The sequence below is a fragment of the Pongo abelii genome, chromosome 12 (assembly GCF_028885655.2).
Source record: "Pongo abelii isolate AG06213 chromosome 12, NHGRI_mPonAbe1-v2.0_pri, whole genome shotgun sequence".
Taxonomy (NCBI): Eukaryota; Metazoa; Chordata; class Mammalia; order Primates; family Hominidae; genus Pongo; species Pongo abelii.
In genome coordinates this window covers 99,150,393-99,167,354 of record NC_071997.2, presented here as the reverse complement: position 1 = coordinate 99,167,354, position 16,962 = coordinate 99,150,393, and the positions used below count along the sequence as shown (strand labels likewise).

The 16,962-nt window shown below is 38.1% G+C and overlaps 1 protein-coding gene across 1 annotated transcript; it reads right to left on the bottom strand.

Moving 5' to 3' along the window:
- Positions 1-704: 704 nt before the first annotated feature.
- Positions 705-16,122, bottom strand: FAM98A (family with sequence similarity 98 member A). The gene is given in 8 exon segments (NM_001133125.1): positions 705-2,488; positions 2,574-2,741; positions 3,605-3,721; positions 4,283-4,363; positions 5,378-5,562; positions 9,120-9,254; positions 12,373-12,521; positions 16,026-16,122. Coding segments are annotated over 8 exon segments (1,557 nt in total). The 5' UTR covers positions 16,079-16,122; the 3' UTR covers positions 705-1,819.
- Between the last annotated feature and the right edge of the window lie 840 nt (positions 16,123-16,962).

Genomic DNA, 16,962 nt, shown 5'->3' with positions numbered 1-16,962 from the left:
TGAAACCTTGACAATTTTAATAGGAAATCCTATATAAACATAATTACTTAACACTTTAAAGAAACCAACACAACATTCAAGACAACTTAAAAACTTAATTTACTTTAATGATAAAACACTTGAAATTGTCTTCAAATTTGAACATTTTAAAATAATTGTAAATGTTGGCTGAAAAATAAACAGGTAAAGTTAAAACGATCAATGTGGGTTTTCAAAGATGGTTTTAGTTATCAGAAGAATGTGCTTATCTCAGTAGCAAGTAGATTATTTTAAATGGCATGACATGAGTTGATTCTTTAAAAAAGCCCAATTTAGTAGAAAGGAAATACAATTTCTCTTTTGATAAACATATTTATATTTTCAGTTACTTCCTTTTTTAAAAAAAGTCCCCCAATCTTAGGAAGAATGGAGAAGCAAATAACAAAAAAACCCTAAAAACATTTTTGCCTAGTATGTGTAGCAACAGCTACACCCAGTGGCCAGAGATGAGTAGTGACGGTTTCTAGCTGTATTATTATAAAAGGAAAACCTGGAAAGAGCCATTTTTCCATTTATTTAAGGTTTTAGGATAAAAGTCACCTTTCACTAAAATTAGGTTTTAAGGAAATACTCAAGAATCTTTGGGAACAAAAGCCTTAGCTCATTAGCTTGACGCAAGAGTCCAGAATAATTCAGTAGCTAAAATAAAACTCAAACCAAAGAGAGAACTTAACAGATACTTTTATTGCTCACCTTTCACACAAAGCACACCTCCAGCCATTATCTTTCACAGCTTGACAATGTTTACATGTACAAAAACCCAGCAAGAAGCATCACGTCATGTAGATTTCAGTAAGGGAGAATGTAAAACATCAACTCAGCCAGGCTTTTGTTTTCTGCAGCAATAATAAAGGGCCTCCTGCACTTAGCAAAAATCTGTCTTAACTTTGTAGTGCATTTCTTCCATTACAAAAAAAGTTACCTGCCTAAAGCAAACTAACTTGTATTTGCTGAGCCAGTGGTATTAACTCATGCATAAAACAAATTTCGGTTTGCTATTTCTTCTAGCAAATTTCAAGTAAAAATAAGGTTGAAGGAGGAATTTGTTTTGGATGGATGCAGGTCAGTTTGAATTGCTATACTTAACTAAATGCCTACATGTACTATAGGTTCACAACTTAGTTTGCTTTTATAATCTTTATGGATTTTGGCCGTGTTCAAGGTTTTCAGAGTTGAGCATATGATACAGTATTCCATCAACAAAATAAGGCTACTGAATGTGCTATCTGCAGAAGAGCTCATTTAATAGGAACTGACCTAAAAGTTCCATCATGAAGCACACGTGGCATAAAAGTCAACCGGGGGGCAGAACTGTGCTTGGAAAATAGGCATTGGAATACTTTAAGCAAAACACATATAAATGGTTATTCATATGAGGAAGGTTTCCTAGTAGTAAATCTAAAAAAGTCTAGGTGAATCCTCATTTTCAAAACTGCATATTGAAAACATGAAAACTACTTATTCAAGTAATTTCTTCAAAAAAGTATGCATGTTCTGACTGTGGAATTAGTCTACTGGTCAATTAAAGGCAAATTTAATCACCTTTTAAAAAATTTTTCATAGAAAGGAGAGATGTTATGTGTTTCTCAAATAAACGGCATTATGTAAGTCCAATAAAAAAATCTAACAGAATTGAATGAAGACCTACAAATGCTTATGCCAAGCAGGAATCTGCCTGCCACCTGTGGTCTCACATTAATTCAAAATAGGTGCTGAATTCAGGATTCTGAAACTAAGTTTCTATTACTTGAGCTCTAGCAAAATGTAAGGTTCGGTAGCCTCAACTAGTATAATGTCTTCCCTGTCCAAATCCAGAATGATTATACTGATAACCTCCATGCTGGAAATGCTGTTCAAACTGACCCCCTTGGTGATAATTCTGGCTCCCTCTTCCTCCCCAGCCTCCTCCCTGGCCTGCACGACCACCTCGGCCTCCACGACCACCTCGCCCTCCACGACCACCGCCACGATCACCATGGTGCCCGCCATCTTGGTATCTATTGTCCTGCTGGTAGCCACCACCCTGGTATCCACTTCCTGTATATGAAGAAGATGTTTGGAAGCCACCATAACCTCCGCCTTGATAGCCACCACTGCTGTGGCCACCATGATAGCCACCTGGCTGGAAACCTGAATCTCGATAACCACCATCTTGGTAGCCACCTCCTCCGCCACTCCCTCCATCTGTCCAGCCTCCTTGATGCTTATTTCCTCTTCCTCCCCCTCGGCCACCATGGTCATAGCCACCACGTCCACCTCTCCCGCCTCCTTGTTCATGACCTCCTCGTCCTCCGTATGAGGAATGTTCATAGCCACCTCTCCCTCCTCCTCGGCCTCCTGTTTGCTGCTGGGGGCCATCTTGCCTCTTCTGCCACGGGGGCATCTCTGGGGGTGGAGGTTCGATTTCATTGGGTCTACCACCTCTGTCAGGCACCCTGCCCATCAACACCTACAGAATAGGAAAGACATTTTAAACTTTTATTTTATGAACAGAAATAAATGCATTTGGAAAAAATTAAAGGTACTCTAATCACCTTATTGATGGCACAGGCAGTCTTTTCTCTTATAGAGCCGCTGCTTGTCCTTAAAATCTTTGACAAGTCCTGCCTTGCAGCCAAAAGATGGGCAACAGAAATAGTACTTTTAGGGGATAAGACCGAACGCTTCGGCTGGTAAACCTTGGCTAATTTTTCTGTCTGGCTCTGTTGAAAGAAAAGTGTTCAAAGAGAAATGTCAATTTTCAAAATGACATAAGAAACACATATTAAATAAGTTAAAGGTCTCCAAAATATCTGATAATGATATTTACTAGGCTCTAGATGGTAGGAAAAGTTATATACTCACTACTGCTCCTACATAGTCAAGAACTAGCTTAAAAGTACGCTGCCAGACTTGTTGACACAACAAGGAGTGACAGGGACTGTGGGGGCAGGGGTGGAGTGGGAGGGTGTCCCTTTAGGGTTATGAGGCCAATGTGATAAAAAGGTTCCCCCATCATTGGTCTCAGATCAAACATACTCATTTTCTCTATTTAAATATAAGAATATAAAGCTATTTCAACAATTTTGCTTTTTAATTTTCCTATCTTTGGTTTCTATGAGGTAATAAATATCTGCTGAATGACCAAGGTCTTTACCTGGATTGTCTCATTTAGCTGGAAAAAAACTTAAGTCTTACCAAATTCTCCAACTGTCTATAAGTCATACTACATCCAATATTTCTAACTTCTATTAGCAAATTAAATTGTTTAAAGTAAACAAGTAATTTGAAATCAATTTATTATTTTAGTAATTTTCAGAATAACTCCATTTCTCTCACAATAAGAACTTCTCTCTCCAATAAGAACTGTAAAATTCAGGTTTGTTAAAAAATATAAAATTGAAAAATAAATGTTTTCATCATTGCTGAATAGTTGAAAGAGCCACTACTCAATAACTCACTAAGGAAAAATCCCTATGTGTGTCTTCTATGTATTTCTCCCATAGTTGCCAAGTATCTAAATTGTTTAGATGTTCAGGGATCATGTCTATAAATAGTCTGCTCTTTTAAATTATTTAATGTGTACCTTAGCTCTGTCAGACCAGCCAAAGGATTGTACAGTGACATCCAAACGTTTTATTAGCAGCTTTCTCCGGACTTCATATTCATTGGCTATGGCTTGGTTAATTGCTTCTATCTTTTCCTGAAGCAAAATTAAAAAGACTAGTTAGAATTTAAATCTGCTTGATCCTCTGTCCCAAAAGGGCAAAAACTGCGTCTGTGTCATTCATAACTGAGATCCCGGCCATTTAACAGTCAAAAGTTCTTATTCCATGCAATATACTAATAATTAATGAAATGATAGGTGACAAAAAGCTGATTCTCAAAACATAATGAAGAGTATGTGAAGTACACAATTCTTATTTATCTTTCCCATAATTTACTGTGTGAAGCTCAGCCCAGTGAAGTTTTTGGCTTGAAGGCAAGCCATTTGGCAACGAGAAACATGCACCATACTCAATTTCAGTTTACTTTTATCAGCTGTGTGAAATGTTTACAAAGTATGAGAAAAGTGCTTCTAATCTTACACAAATAAAATTATTCTGCAGAAATCCTGAGATTCACAAAATGATTCTAAGGGCGTTCAACTAGAAAACTATATATAAGAAAACATAATTTAAAAAGCAAAAAATGTAAGTGTTGACATGAAAATCATAAACTCTATAGTTCTTTACAAAGTTTACTCAAGATGATTACTACTCACCCAGTGGGCTGGTCCCATTGGCTTCTTCAGTAAAGGCTTTCCCACATGATTAGGTGGAACTTTTGCTAATGTTTCCTTTAACTGACACAAAAACATAAATAAATGAATAAAAACTCTAAAAGTAAAACATCCTCATCTTCCCAATTCCCATCATATCTTGCCATCAAAAGAAGATTCCTGACAGAGGCAAAGGTGGAGGATGTTTTGAAATGCAAATGTAAAAGACCCACAAGATAAAGACACTCACTGGTCCCACTCCTCACGCCTACAGAAGTCCTTCATTGCACCTAGAACAGTGCCTGACAACAGTAGGCACTCAATGAACATTTGCTGAATGGATGAATGAACACACAGGAAAATATGGACTATGGATACACTGCTGCTCCCCTGTAGAGTTCAGCCAAATTTGTGCATCATGGTGCTGGTCTACCCCACAATGCAAATGTACCAATTCTTAAGAGTCCAGCAGATAAGTGTATAGGGAATAACTGTGCTATAACAAATACCGTTCTCTTCTACTCACTTTTGTTAAAATCGCTTGTTCCTAATTAATTATATAGAAAATCTTAACTGATAATGTGTGGTATAAAAATATTTCTAATTTCTTTTCACATACTAGATTATGTTAGCAGTCAACAAATCTGTTTTGTCAATTGAAGCATGAGGTTTGAAGTGACTGGATTAAAAAACAAAAATATTAATATCTTTTCTATCCAGTCAATGGGGAGGAGGGTGGTAACATTTAATGATAAAGAACTTAAATTGACTGTATCAAAGTTCAATGATAAAATAATTTTTAAAAGGACTGAAATCTTAATCCTTTTTACATTATATCTAGCTTACTTTAGTTTACAAACCAATGTAAAGTTTCCTTTTTGAAAAAGAAACATGCTAACATGTTTTTAGGAAAATACTAAAATACTAATTTATCTTTAAGGCATCTAGGATTTAAAACCCAAAACTCATTTCGTAACAATTACTTAATAATATATGCACATTAGGTTCCCATTAAGAGAAATTAAATTAATTGCTTCATTTCAAACAAATGTAGGACTATGCCTTTAATACACTACAATTTGGTACTAAAGGTCTTACTTTTTTTTCAATCCCGCTGAAGAATTGGAACATAGTTATATTGGCTGGAGGTTTGGACATTCCTAGAGCAATACATATGCCTTTCAACTCTTGAAAGACCTCACTACCGCCTCCTTCTTGAGCTTTTTTTGGAGGAGCATTCACACAGAGCATTCTGGCAGCTTCTAGTTCTGAGATGAGGTATGCTGAAGTAAACAAAATAAGATTTCAAAATGAGATACAGCTATAGTTATTGTCATAAGTCTGGAGTCACAACTATATAGACCTATTGATATGTAACTGTTAAAGCTGCAAGAATGGATAAAAACAAGAAAGAAAAACCACTTTTACCTGCAAATGAAATAAGATATAAACTGGTTATGTAATTCAGTTATTTAAGCGATATATAATGTTTAAATGTTAATTTTAAAATAAGCGATTCTCCTTTGAAACCGAAGGATCGAGGTAAGTAACATCTAAAAATTTGGATTCTTGAATTCTGGTATTAAGGAACCTCCAGAACAGGGGTTGGCATCTGTTAAAAATTTTGCAAAAGATGACAGGTGACCAATTTTTAATGACAATTATTATTATTATTTTTTTTACTTCTCACTACTTGTGAGCATCAATGACACAACTACCTTGCTCTCTTGTCTCCCAGTAATTAGGAGCCTGTCCAGAAGAGGTATGAAACAACATTTATAAGAAGTCAAAGCTTAACTCACAGGAGAAGCAGGAAGGCACCCCAGAGTTCCTTTCCCATGGTCTCCAATTCTTATGTCGCCCTCTGGCTAATCAAAGAGAGCCCTCTTTCATCTATATTCTTCTCAGGACTCCCTTCCCCCTACCTTCCTCACCCCATTCCCTTCAAAACAACAACAAAACCTTCAAAGCACTTCTTGGCATGGTTCCCTTTGTGTCAATATCATCCCCTTGTGTGCTGATTTCAGCCTGGTATAATGAGGGCTGCAATCTGTTTCAGGTAATTCAGTTGAAGGTATAAATATTCAATCTCATTCCTTTAACATTCCTAAGGACATTTCAATTTTTATAAAAGATGATTAAGAATCATGTGAATCTTAGGATTTCTGCTTATGTGACAAAGTGAGATTCTTCTGACAATATAACGAAACCAGTTTTGGGAAAAGATATTTTCAAGGCCTTCAGATCCTATTAGAAGTAGAAAAAAGTCAACTTGTGTATCAAATTTCCTATACCCAAAATGTAATGCTAGAAGGATAGAGGCCATAATTTTGGCAAATCATTTCTGAAAGGCTGCCAACTCCTGTTCTAAAACAATAAATACAGCTAAGTTTCTGGAAAGGTCATTCTAAATGGATTTGACACTGTAAAATCTTAACATGTTCCATACAGCAAACTGTATTTATGAGTTAAAACGTCAAAACAGTAAAACCCCACCGTTAAGACAACAACCACTGTTTTTGTACCTAAGGTTTCATTAGAACACTGCCACACTCACTTATTTATATATTGTCTATGGCTGCTTTCATGCTGTAACAGCAAAGGTATGTAGTTGTGACAGAGAACTTAGGGCCACAAAGCCAAAAATATTTACTATCTGGCCCTTTTAGAAAAAATTTGCCAACTCTTGTTCTAGAAAATCATATACTATATGATTTAATATATTGGTTCTGTAAATTTGGGATAACATAGTTCAGGTATTCACAAAATTAGGTTACCAATATAATTACCGTGAAAAAACTTTAATCATAATCGGTATGTTCAAAGCACTGGGAAAGGCACTGAAGATAACATTTTTTAAAACATCAAAAAGATGATCTCTTCTGACAGTCTAGTTAGGAATAAAGAATATATGCAAAAATAAAAGATGAATAGTTCTTCCTCTATTAGGAACTCAGATATCTTACTTAATTTATGTAAGGGTAACACTCTGAGAACCATAAAAGGCCAATGAAGAGCCAAACAGAGTCCTTAATCTGATACGAGAGCTTTTCAGCCACTCACTCAAAGGCTATTCTATTTTGCCAACAATTCTAATGAGGCTGGTTTGTTTTCCCCCCTAAAATACAATGTGATAAAAGATTCAAGTTAGTGAGGTAAGGGTGCTGGAAAAGTAAAATTATAGCATCCAGATGTGACAACTGATACTTCGAAAGATGAGAAATATTTACACAGACCAAGTCGAAAATGAGTACATGTAGGTAAATGCTAGAATGAAAGAGAGGTTACAAACTGGGGAGAATATTTTAGAAAGGGAGAATCGGCAGAAACAAAGATAAAGGGGAAACAGTGTGTATATATGTATGTATGAAGAATATAAAAAGTGAGTGACCTCTAGATGATTTAGTCATTTAATTGAAGAGCAAATAGTTGTATATTCTTGAAAAGCTTTTGAGGTGATGATAGCACATTAAAATAAAGTCTAGAATTATGACCCTGAGTCCAAAATAAGGTTCACTGAAGTCTGCTTAAGAAACAGAAAAGTGTGAAAGGCATTTTATACTTACATTCAAAGTGGTTTGTATAAGTATCAGTGCTAAAAAGGCCAAACTCTGAGCTCTTTGGAAGAATTAGCTATTCAGGGTCATTAGTAAGCATTCCACACAGCTATTATCTTCCTATGTAGATAACATATTCTAAGTGCCAAATATTGGTAAGGATAAGCAATGCTATAAAGGAAGAATCAGCTGAGTATACTGCTATTGAATCAGTTACAGAAATTATACAATATGAAGAATATTAAATGAATATGTAAGAACTACCAGCAGCAATATCAGTATCTAAAGCAACACCTAACCTTACGTGCACATTCCCACAATAACAATCATTTGACAGACAAAGGGGAAGTTACAAAAGTGATTCTGGAATAACTTAGTGCCTAAGTATAATGGCTATGAACACTTTTTTTTTTTAACAGAACCTTAAAAACTGAAGTTGTATCATTTTTTCAGAAACCATAATAGAGTTGTAAAGACAAAGATTTTAAAAATCCTCTGAATTGTCTGTCATAATGAAAACTATAATAGCCAGTTAACCAAAGCTTAATGTAAATGTGCTTCAGAATGCTACATAAATTCTGAGTTAAGACTATAGGTTGTATTTATTGGAAAGTTTATAGAAGGCAATCAAATTTGTGAATCTACTTACTGTTTTTCAGTGTGAAGAGACAAAACAGTAGTAAGTATGTAAAAAACATGGAAGGAAAGAACTTTTCATAAAAATTCATTTCTCAGAATAAGTACCAGAACAATCCAAGTATTATTCCAGAATATTTACAAACAAAACCAAAATCCCCAATTACCCAACCACAAAGAAATAGCAACAAGACAAAATACTTTAAATTACATTAACCATTAACTGTATCTACTATTATAAATGCTTTCTCTCCTCAAATAAATTAATTTCTAAACAGAATCTCCATTATTTCCATACTATCTTCCTAGTATACTTAAAAATGTGCTTCTAGTCTAAAATGCAAGTTTAATGATCACACACTTGAGCAACACTCCAAAACTACCAGTGATCACGTTAGGAGAAGCACAACGACCTGAGTACCACTGAGGCTGAAATACTGAAAGTATCAGTTACAAAAACAATAATGCTACCAGTGCACACGTCTACCCTCAGCTCCTAAATTGGAAATTTAAGAAAGTTTTATTTTAAAATGAATTTTGAATTACATCCATAATGAAATAAACAAACAAAAAACCATGGTCAGTTTATTAGTCATGGAAAACATAAACAGCAAATAATAGCTATATTCTAGTAGCCATGAACTTACTGAGCAAGAGGAGGCAGTTCTTCTGAATGAGAAGGCGCTTGGTCACATCCCCAGATGTCAGTGAAAGATACGGGCAGTTCATCTCCCCTAGTAGCCCACTCACCTCAAGCTGGAATTCTTCAGCTTCACTCGGACCTTTTAAGAATTCAAATAATCTTATTTAATGATAGTGATTATTTTTCCATTAGCATAACAATTATTATATATAATTGAAATTGTTAATAGGATTTTCATAACTTGAGTTTCTTTCCCTTCTAATTTATCCTTTCTTACACCACTGCAAAGTTTCTTCTTTTCTTTTTTGAGATAAGGTCTCTGAGGCCCAGGCTGGAGTGCAGTGGTGTGATCAGGGCTTACTGTAACCTCAAACCCCTGGGCTTGAAAGATCCTCCTGTTTAACTCTCTGGAATAGCTGGGCCTACAGGTGTATGCTACCATGCCTGGCTAATATTTAGAAAATTTTTTTGTAGAGACTGGGTCTCACTATGTTGTCTAGGTTAGTGTCAAACTCCTGGCCTCAAGTTATCTTCCCACCTCGGTGTCTTCAAGTGCTGGGATTACTACAGCCATGAGCCACTGCACCCAATCTAAAATTTTCTTTCTCAGTATTCATTAGGTCATTCTCTCATTTGGGAGTCTTTAATGGCTCCCTAATTTCTCCCTCATCCAATCTAATTTTTTTCTGTCTTCTTTTAAAGATTCTTCATAGCTGCTTAGGTTTGCTCTTCCCAGCATATTCAGCTATAATCACCTACTTTCCCTCCACAAATATTTCCTGTTTGTGCCAGGCCAGTCTCCTCGCTGTCCCATGAATAGCCAGTCTTATTTCCACTCTGTGCCTTCATTTAAGTTATTCCCTGTGACAGATATGCCTTCTACTCTCTTCCCCGCTAGCAAATCCCACCCATCCATCAAAGCCCAGTGGCCTTGCGCCTTGATGAAACCTTCCTTGTACTTGGCTGAAACTTCACCCTCGTACTTGCTGATTTCCTCTCTGTGTGAACCACAAAGTGGTTCAGCATTTAAGTACTGTACTTGGCCGGGCACAGTGGCTCATGCCTGTAATTCCAGCACTTTGGAAGGCCGAGGCGAGTGGATGGTTTGAGTTCAGGAGTTTGAGACCAGCCTGAGTAACATGGCAAAACCCCGTCTCTAAGAAAAATAACAAAAATTAGCCAGTCGTCGTGGCACATGCCTGTAGTCCCAGCTACTAAGGAGGCTGACCTGGAGAATTGCTTGAACCTGAGAGGCAGAGGTCGCAGTGAGCCCAAGTTGTGCCACTGCACTTCAGCCTGGGTGACAGAGTGAGACCTTGTCTAAAAACAAATAAACAAAAGGACTGTACTTATCTCCAGTTGTTTAATTTGTGCCTAACATTCTCAATTAGAAAAAATTTGAAGACAGCAAACATGACTTACAGTCTTGTATTCCCACAGCATATAAAAAAAGGTATAGAGTTCACTGGGTGAACCAAAGGAAAAACAAAGCTCTTTCTTCATTATTTTGATTGTTCTCTATTCAATATCACAAAGGGGAAGAAATTAACAAACTCTGAGAGTCACTTGATCACCTGAGTCCATTTTCTAATCTGTAATACAGGAAGCCTACATTATGAATATTTTGCAAACTGTGATCTGTGAGCCCTTGAGATCCACAGAGCTCTTTTAAAGGCAGCTGGGAGGATGAGGAGGAAAGAGCTGGGCTAAAGGTACCTCGTCTCTACTTTGTTAGAACACCTTCTAACCTGTTTTACGTGTTAGCTTCTGTATCAAGTTTCATTTGAGAAAATGGAGCTCCAGGTTAAAAACAGGTATCATCTAGTACTGGTGTTTTCAAAGGTTCCTACAGTCTCTGAAACATCTGGTCAAGAGGCAGTATAGCACAGTGTTCAGGCACACTGGCTCAGAACTTGACTGCTGTTCTGGGGTTGAAACCAGGCTTCATCCCTACAGGTTTTATGACCTCAGGCAATGTATTTAAATTCTCTGGGCTTTCTTGTTAAAGGTATAACAGTAATAAAATCTGCCTCATACGGTTGCCCTGAGGTTTAATGAGTTAACACATATAAAGTGTTTAGAACATAGTGAGTATGCAATAAATGTAAGCTGTTGCTATCATTACTGTTACACTATACGCTCCTTAATAATTAGAACTGAATGCAACTAACATGTACATATTAAATATACTAGCATGCAAGCCATCATCTTCCACAAACTAACACAGGAACAGAAAAAAAACACCACATGTTCTCACCACTAAGTGGGAGTCAAAAAATGAGAACACATGGACACAGGGAGGGGAACAACACACACCAGGGCCTGTTGCGGGTTAGAGGGCGAGGAGAGGGAACTTAGAGGACAGGTCAATAGGTGTAGCAAACCACCATGGCACACGTATCCCTATGTAACAAACCTGCATGTTCTACACATGTATCCCAGAACATAAAGTTAAAAAAAAAAAATACATATATATATACATACATATATACACACTAACATGCAAGAAGGTGAGCTCTTCAAAATGTAATTATGTGGAAAAAAAGTAATTATATGTATAGCTCTCCATAAGGGTGGGTTAACAGGTGAGTATTTTCCTTGGTCTCCTATTATAGGTTTACCTACAGCAGGAAGGAACCAGATGGTAGAGTGGTAGGTTCCAAGCTTTTGCCTCTTTTGCAGTGTCGACAAACTAGTGCAACAGTGAAAACAAAATTGGTAAATGCAGAACAGCTCTCAGATCCATAAATTTGATTGTCCTGGATCTCACTGTGATGTATCTAACGATGCATTCTTATGATAAACAAAATGTCTTAACAAAGTGTTCTCTTTCTCCCCAAGCATAACAGAATAATAATGCATTTACTCTACATGCTATAGATACTTCTAGAATCTGGTAATCCTAAAAGAAAAATATCCCAGTATCTAATTCTAGCCATCAATCTAGGATCTTACATTTAACATCTTACAAAATATAGGAAGTTCATACATTCTATGCTTGTGGTCTCCATTTTTCTGTATCCCAGTAATACGGTCTTTTCAGCCTCCACGAATTTTTAAGTTACATGACTTTATTCTGGTATTTCAACTTCTGAATCACCTCTAAAAACAATGGACGGAAAAAAATCTTGGCTTCTTTACAAATTTTTTACATTTACAAAAACTTGGAACTTTCAGCTTTAGTATTGATAATGTTCAGTTGACAATACCTCAATGTTATTTTTATACTTTGTACCTAAAAGTGAATGTTTACTTACTGTTAGTTGCTTGCACGTTTTCCTCTAGTTTACAGAGCACTCTTAATTCAGACACCAGCCAAGCACAGAGTTTGGTAAACTCGGGGGAACTGGCTCCAGCAGAGACTGCCTGAGAGAGCGCTCCATCTTCCAACAATGGGCCCTTGTAACTGGTGAGCAAGAAATTACATTTTAGAAGAAAATACAATCATACCTAATATATTACAGATAAAACATATCTATGTCTTATTTATATAAGCAATAATTTAATAAAGATAAGTTAGTAGTTATCTTTATTTTAAATGGACAAATATAAACATAATTTAGAACTATACTGAACCATTACAAAAGGCAGCTAAATGGTAGCTGCATTTCAACCTTTCAAAATGTAGGTGAATATCTAACAGAATTGCATATACTACTAAATTATGTCAACTTCTGTACATTTACTAAAAGCTTCCATTGTAAAAAGGTTTATTTTCTTACTGTAATTGAACTGAGTATTAAAAGCAAATTAACAAGTAATAGCTAATTATACTGTAACTTATTTCAGAAATAAAACTTAGGTTATCTTTTCTAAAAATTTTCCAGAAAACAACTAGATTACGTTTTTATTTTGAGATGAGGTCTTGCACTGTCACCTAGGCTGAAGTGCAGTGAAGGTACAAGCCACTAAAGCTGGCTATTTTTTTTATTTTTTATAAAATAGCCAGGGGTCTTCCTATGTTGCCCAGGCTTAGTTAGGTTTTTAATGACTTCCTTTAAAAGTAAAAACTTTCCGGTTAACCATTTATATCATTTTTATAAATTTAATGACAGTTAAGACTAGTAAGACATTCTAGCACCAAAGAAACGTCAGGTTAGCTTAATAAATATTGGCAGTTAATGAACTGGTGCATCTGAATCCTAATCCTTTGTAAGTGATTCCAATATAATTTTTAAAAATTTAAAAATGTTCAAACATTCATAAAAGATGACACTCATAATGAACTCCAATCACCAATATTCTAAAATATAAGATTTCTGTCACTCCAAGTAATCTTAAATACATATTATTCAGATTGCTTTATATTCTCTTAAATATTGATAATAATGCTTACTTAAGATGATACAATAAATATGCTTAAGATAATATAATGTTTAGGCCAGGCATGGTGGCTCACGCTTGTAATCCCGCACTTTGGGAGGCCAAAGCAGGCGGATCACGAGGTCAGGAGATTAAGACGATCCTGGCTAACACGATGAAACCCCATCTCTAATAAAAATACAAAAAAATTAGCCAGGCACGGTGGCGGGCGCCTGTAGTCCCAGCTACTCAGGAGGCTGAGGCAGGAGAATGGCTTGAATCTGGGAGGCAGAGCTTGCAGTTAGCCAAGATCACACTACTGCACTCCAGCCTGGGCGACAGAGCAAGACTCCATATCAAAAAAAAAAAGATAATATAATGTTGAGAACTACAGGTATGTTAGAGAAATGACAGTTCTCAATCCCTTTAAAATATGATCATAGGTTGTACATGCAACAAAATGAAAACAAATCATACATAAAAAAATGAGATCACATGTAGTCTGGCATCTAGATTTATAAACTACATATTATTAGACACTGGAATCAAAAGACTAGGCCTAAAAGTTTCTCCTTGAGTTTCACATTTAGACTTCATTAGTTTATTCAACAAGTAGTTACTGAATTCCTACTGCGTGCCAGGTAAGAGATAAAAGATAGTCATTTGCCGGGATCAGTGGCATACACCTGTAGTCCCAGCTACTCCGGAGCCTGAGGCGGGAGGATCGCTTGAGCCTAGGAGTTCGAGACCAGCCTGGTCACCAGAGCGAGACCTCATCTCTTAATAAATAAATAAATAGAAAAGGTAGTCATTTAATTCTAATATTTCTCAGTGAATCCTTTAAAAGTACATTTCAATTAATTAAGGCTGACTTTTAATGTTTGAATGCCACCAAACTAAGTAGTTAAGGTTAAAATTTATAAGTTTTCAGAAAATCCATGGTTTACATTACACTCTATCTCAAGTATTATGTGATTACAATTACTACAGTAACAATTACTTGTATAGTACCCAAAAGAATAAAAAATTAAAAAAAGGAGGGGGAAAAAAAAGACAATAATGGGAAGAAACAGCATTGGTGGCCAATTCTTAAGTGACCACTATCCATGCAGAAAGACTACATTTAATAAGGTCTACCCCCTTCCTTTCATTCCACTATAGTACTATAGTGTCATTTATTCCAGAAAGAAGCTTCTAGGACTTCATTTCCTTTCCCAGTAAAGGGACCCTCCTCAGGGCTCCTCACAGCATATTTTCCCAGTCTCCTGTGAACCCCTCTTCCACCTCACCTTGTACCCTAAGGGCCCAACACTGCCACAAAGCAACTGTTCCTAAAAAAGTCCTAATGAATGAATGGTTTCATGTGTGAACAAGCGATTCAGTCTGAGATGTCAACTAAAGAGACTATTTTGCTGAATGACTTTAACATATGCCCTAATGAAAGAAAGAAGCCCCCTAAAGTCTGGAATATTTATAAAAATTCAGAGCAAGTTTCCAAGAAAAGAACAATAGTATTTCACTGTGACAAAGACAGATGATAAGCACGACTACTTCGTTCCTAAAAATTTCTACTAGGGTAGTAAATTATTCAAATAGGCAGACTTTGGGAATCCTCAAGGTGTTTTTTCCTAAAGAAAGGTTTCTCTCAAAGGTTTCCTTGTCATGGAAAAATCTAAGAGAAAGTTTTGATAAAGAACTTGTTACTTAGAAATACAGCTAGCTAAATCTGTACTTTGTTTTGATACCGTACCTGTAGGTAAGTATCTAACCATACAATTTGTTTCTGGAACCACATTTAGCCCAAGAGGGTCCACGTTCTCAAGTTTAATAGAGTACACTGATCTGGGTGACCCAGTGAGATAACAAACCCTATTTCCAGCTTCTAGATACTGATGAATTATGGCTGAATAACTGTCAGGAGAAGGAGAGACAAAATGCAAAACAAATACGCAGGTTGTTCGTGGGTGAAAACGACCCTGGTCTAATGGGGCTCAACGAGGCAGAGTATCACAGAGTCAAAGCAAACTGCTGGTGGTTCCCAGGGACGTGGTGATAGGTTAGATGCACAAGTGAGCTGGCCAGGGGGACAGATGCAGCGCCCACACAAGTGGCTTAGCGAAGCCTGGGTGCATGCAGAGATGACTGGGCAAAGGAGAAATTTTGAGAGAAGTGGGGTGGGGTAGGAGGAGGGGCTCAAAATGGGAGTAGGAAATTTGGAGAACAAGTAGGAAAGCAGAATCAACTTTGGCAACCTTTAGAGTTGAGGGGTTAAGGGGTAGGGCAGGAGGATGAAGCGAGGAGAGAAGCTCGGGGAGTGGGGGTGGCGAGAACCAGAGCCCAGACAATGACACGCATGACTGACAAACGCTGCGGGTAGCTCGCCTGCAGGGAGCACTGGGCAGGCCTAGGGGTGTTGGGATTGGAGGACCCCGAGCTAGCAGTGCAGACAGTGGACGTGGCATTGGGGGTGCCGGGGCCAAAGGGAAGCGACAGCCAGGAGCCACGGGGTGCGGCGTGGAGAGGCAGGTGTCTCAGACTGGGGCGCAGGAGGTGTTCCCAGGGGGCCGGCAGCGTGGGGCTTGGGAGACCCGTGTCCTGACAGTCTTACCCTAGATCCTCCAACGACTCCAAGATGTCAGTCTCCATGAGGTCACACTCCATGCTACTGTGGTATTCAAATTTCCGAGTCGTCAGGCTCCCCTCTTCGCCGGCAGCGCGTACACTCGCGCATGCGCGACTTCCCCGGAACTTCCAAATCGACAGCTGGCGCCTCAGCTCCCGCACTGCGCATGTCCGGAGCGTGCGCAAGAAACTTGGTCCCACCGACCGCCTCACCCCTGCCCACTAAAGAATTGCAGGGCCCGCAGTTTTGCACATGCGCGTTACTGGATAGTGAAGCCAGCCGCCCAAAGAAGGGCAGGAGGACCGGCTGCGTGGCAGCTGGGCGTGGGGACCACGCGAAGGGGAGCGCTCTCGGCTCTCTTTATTGGGTGTACGCATGTGCGAATGTAGGGGGCGCGGCGGGCGGGGAAGGAGCTTGGAGAATCTCGGGACTCGGGTGGAGTCGGCTGTGAAACCGAGTCTCTGCATCCCAGACCGGAGATCGGGTGGCTCTTCGTAGGGTGCTGGCATGTGGTAGCCTTAGCTTGCGGGTAATGGAGAAAGGGAGAATTCATGCGCTCCCGTCTTCAGGACGCGGGTGCGGGCCAAGTGCAGACGGCAGATAGAGTGCCGTTTGATTTCCTTGTGGCTGCAGTAGCTTTATTTCAGGGTTAGGGATGAGCCAACTTTCCGTAGACCATGGATGTTCAGAAAGTTGGGTCGTTTTCCCCCATGCATTCTCTACCTGACGTCTAAAGCCCTTCCCAGACACTAAGCATGTTATTTTAAGGAGAAGGGGAGCTTCACTCCATAGCAAATAGAATAGAATATTTTTAAATCCACGTAGTTTAGACAGTGAATAAACTTTTTGGCTGTACTGTCATTACTTTTGACATTATTTGCCCGGGTGAAACATTGAGTTCACGATGTGGATGTGTTGTGAT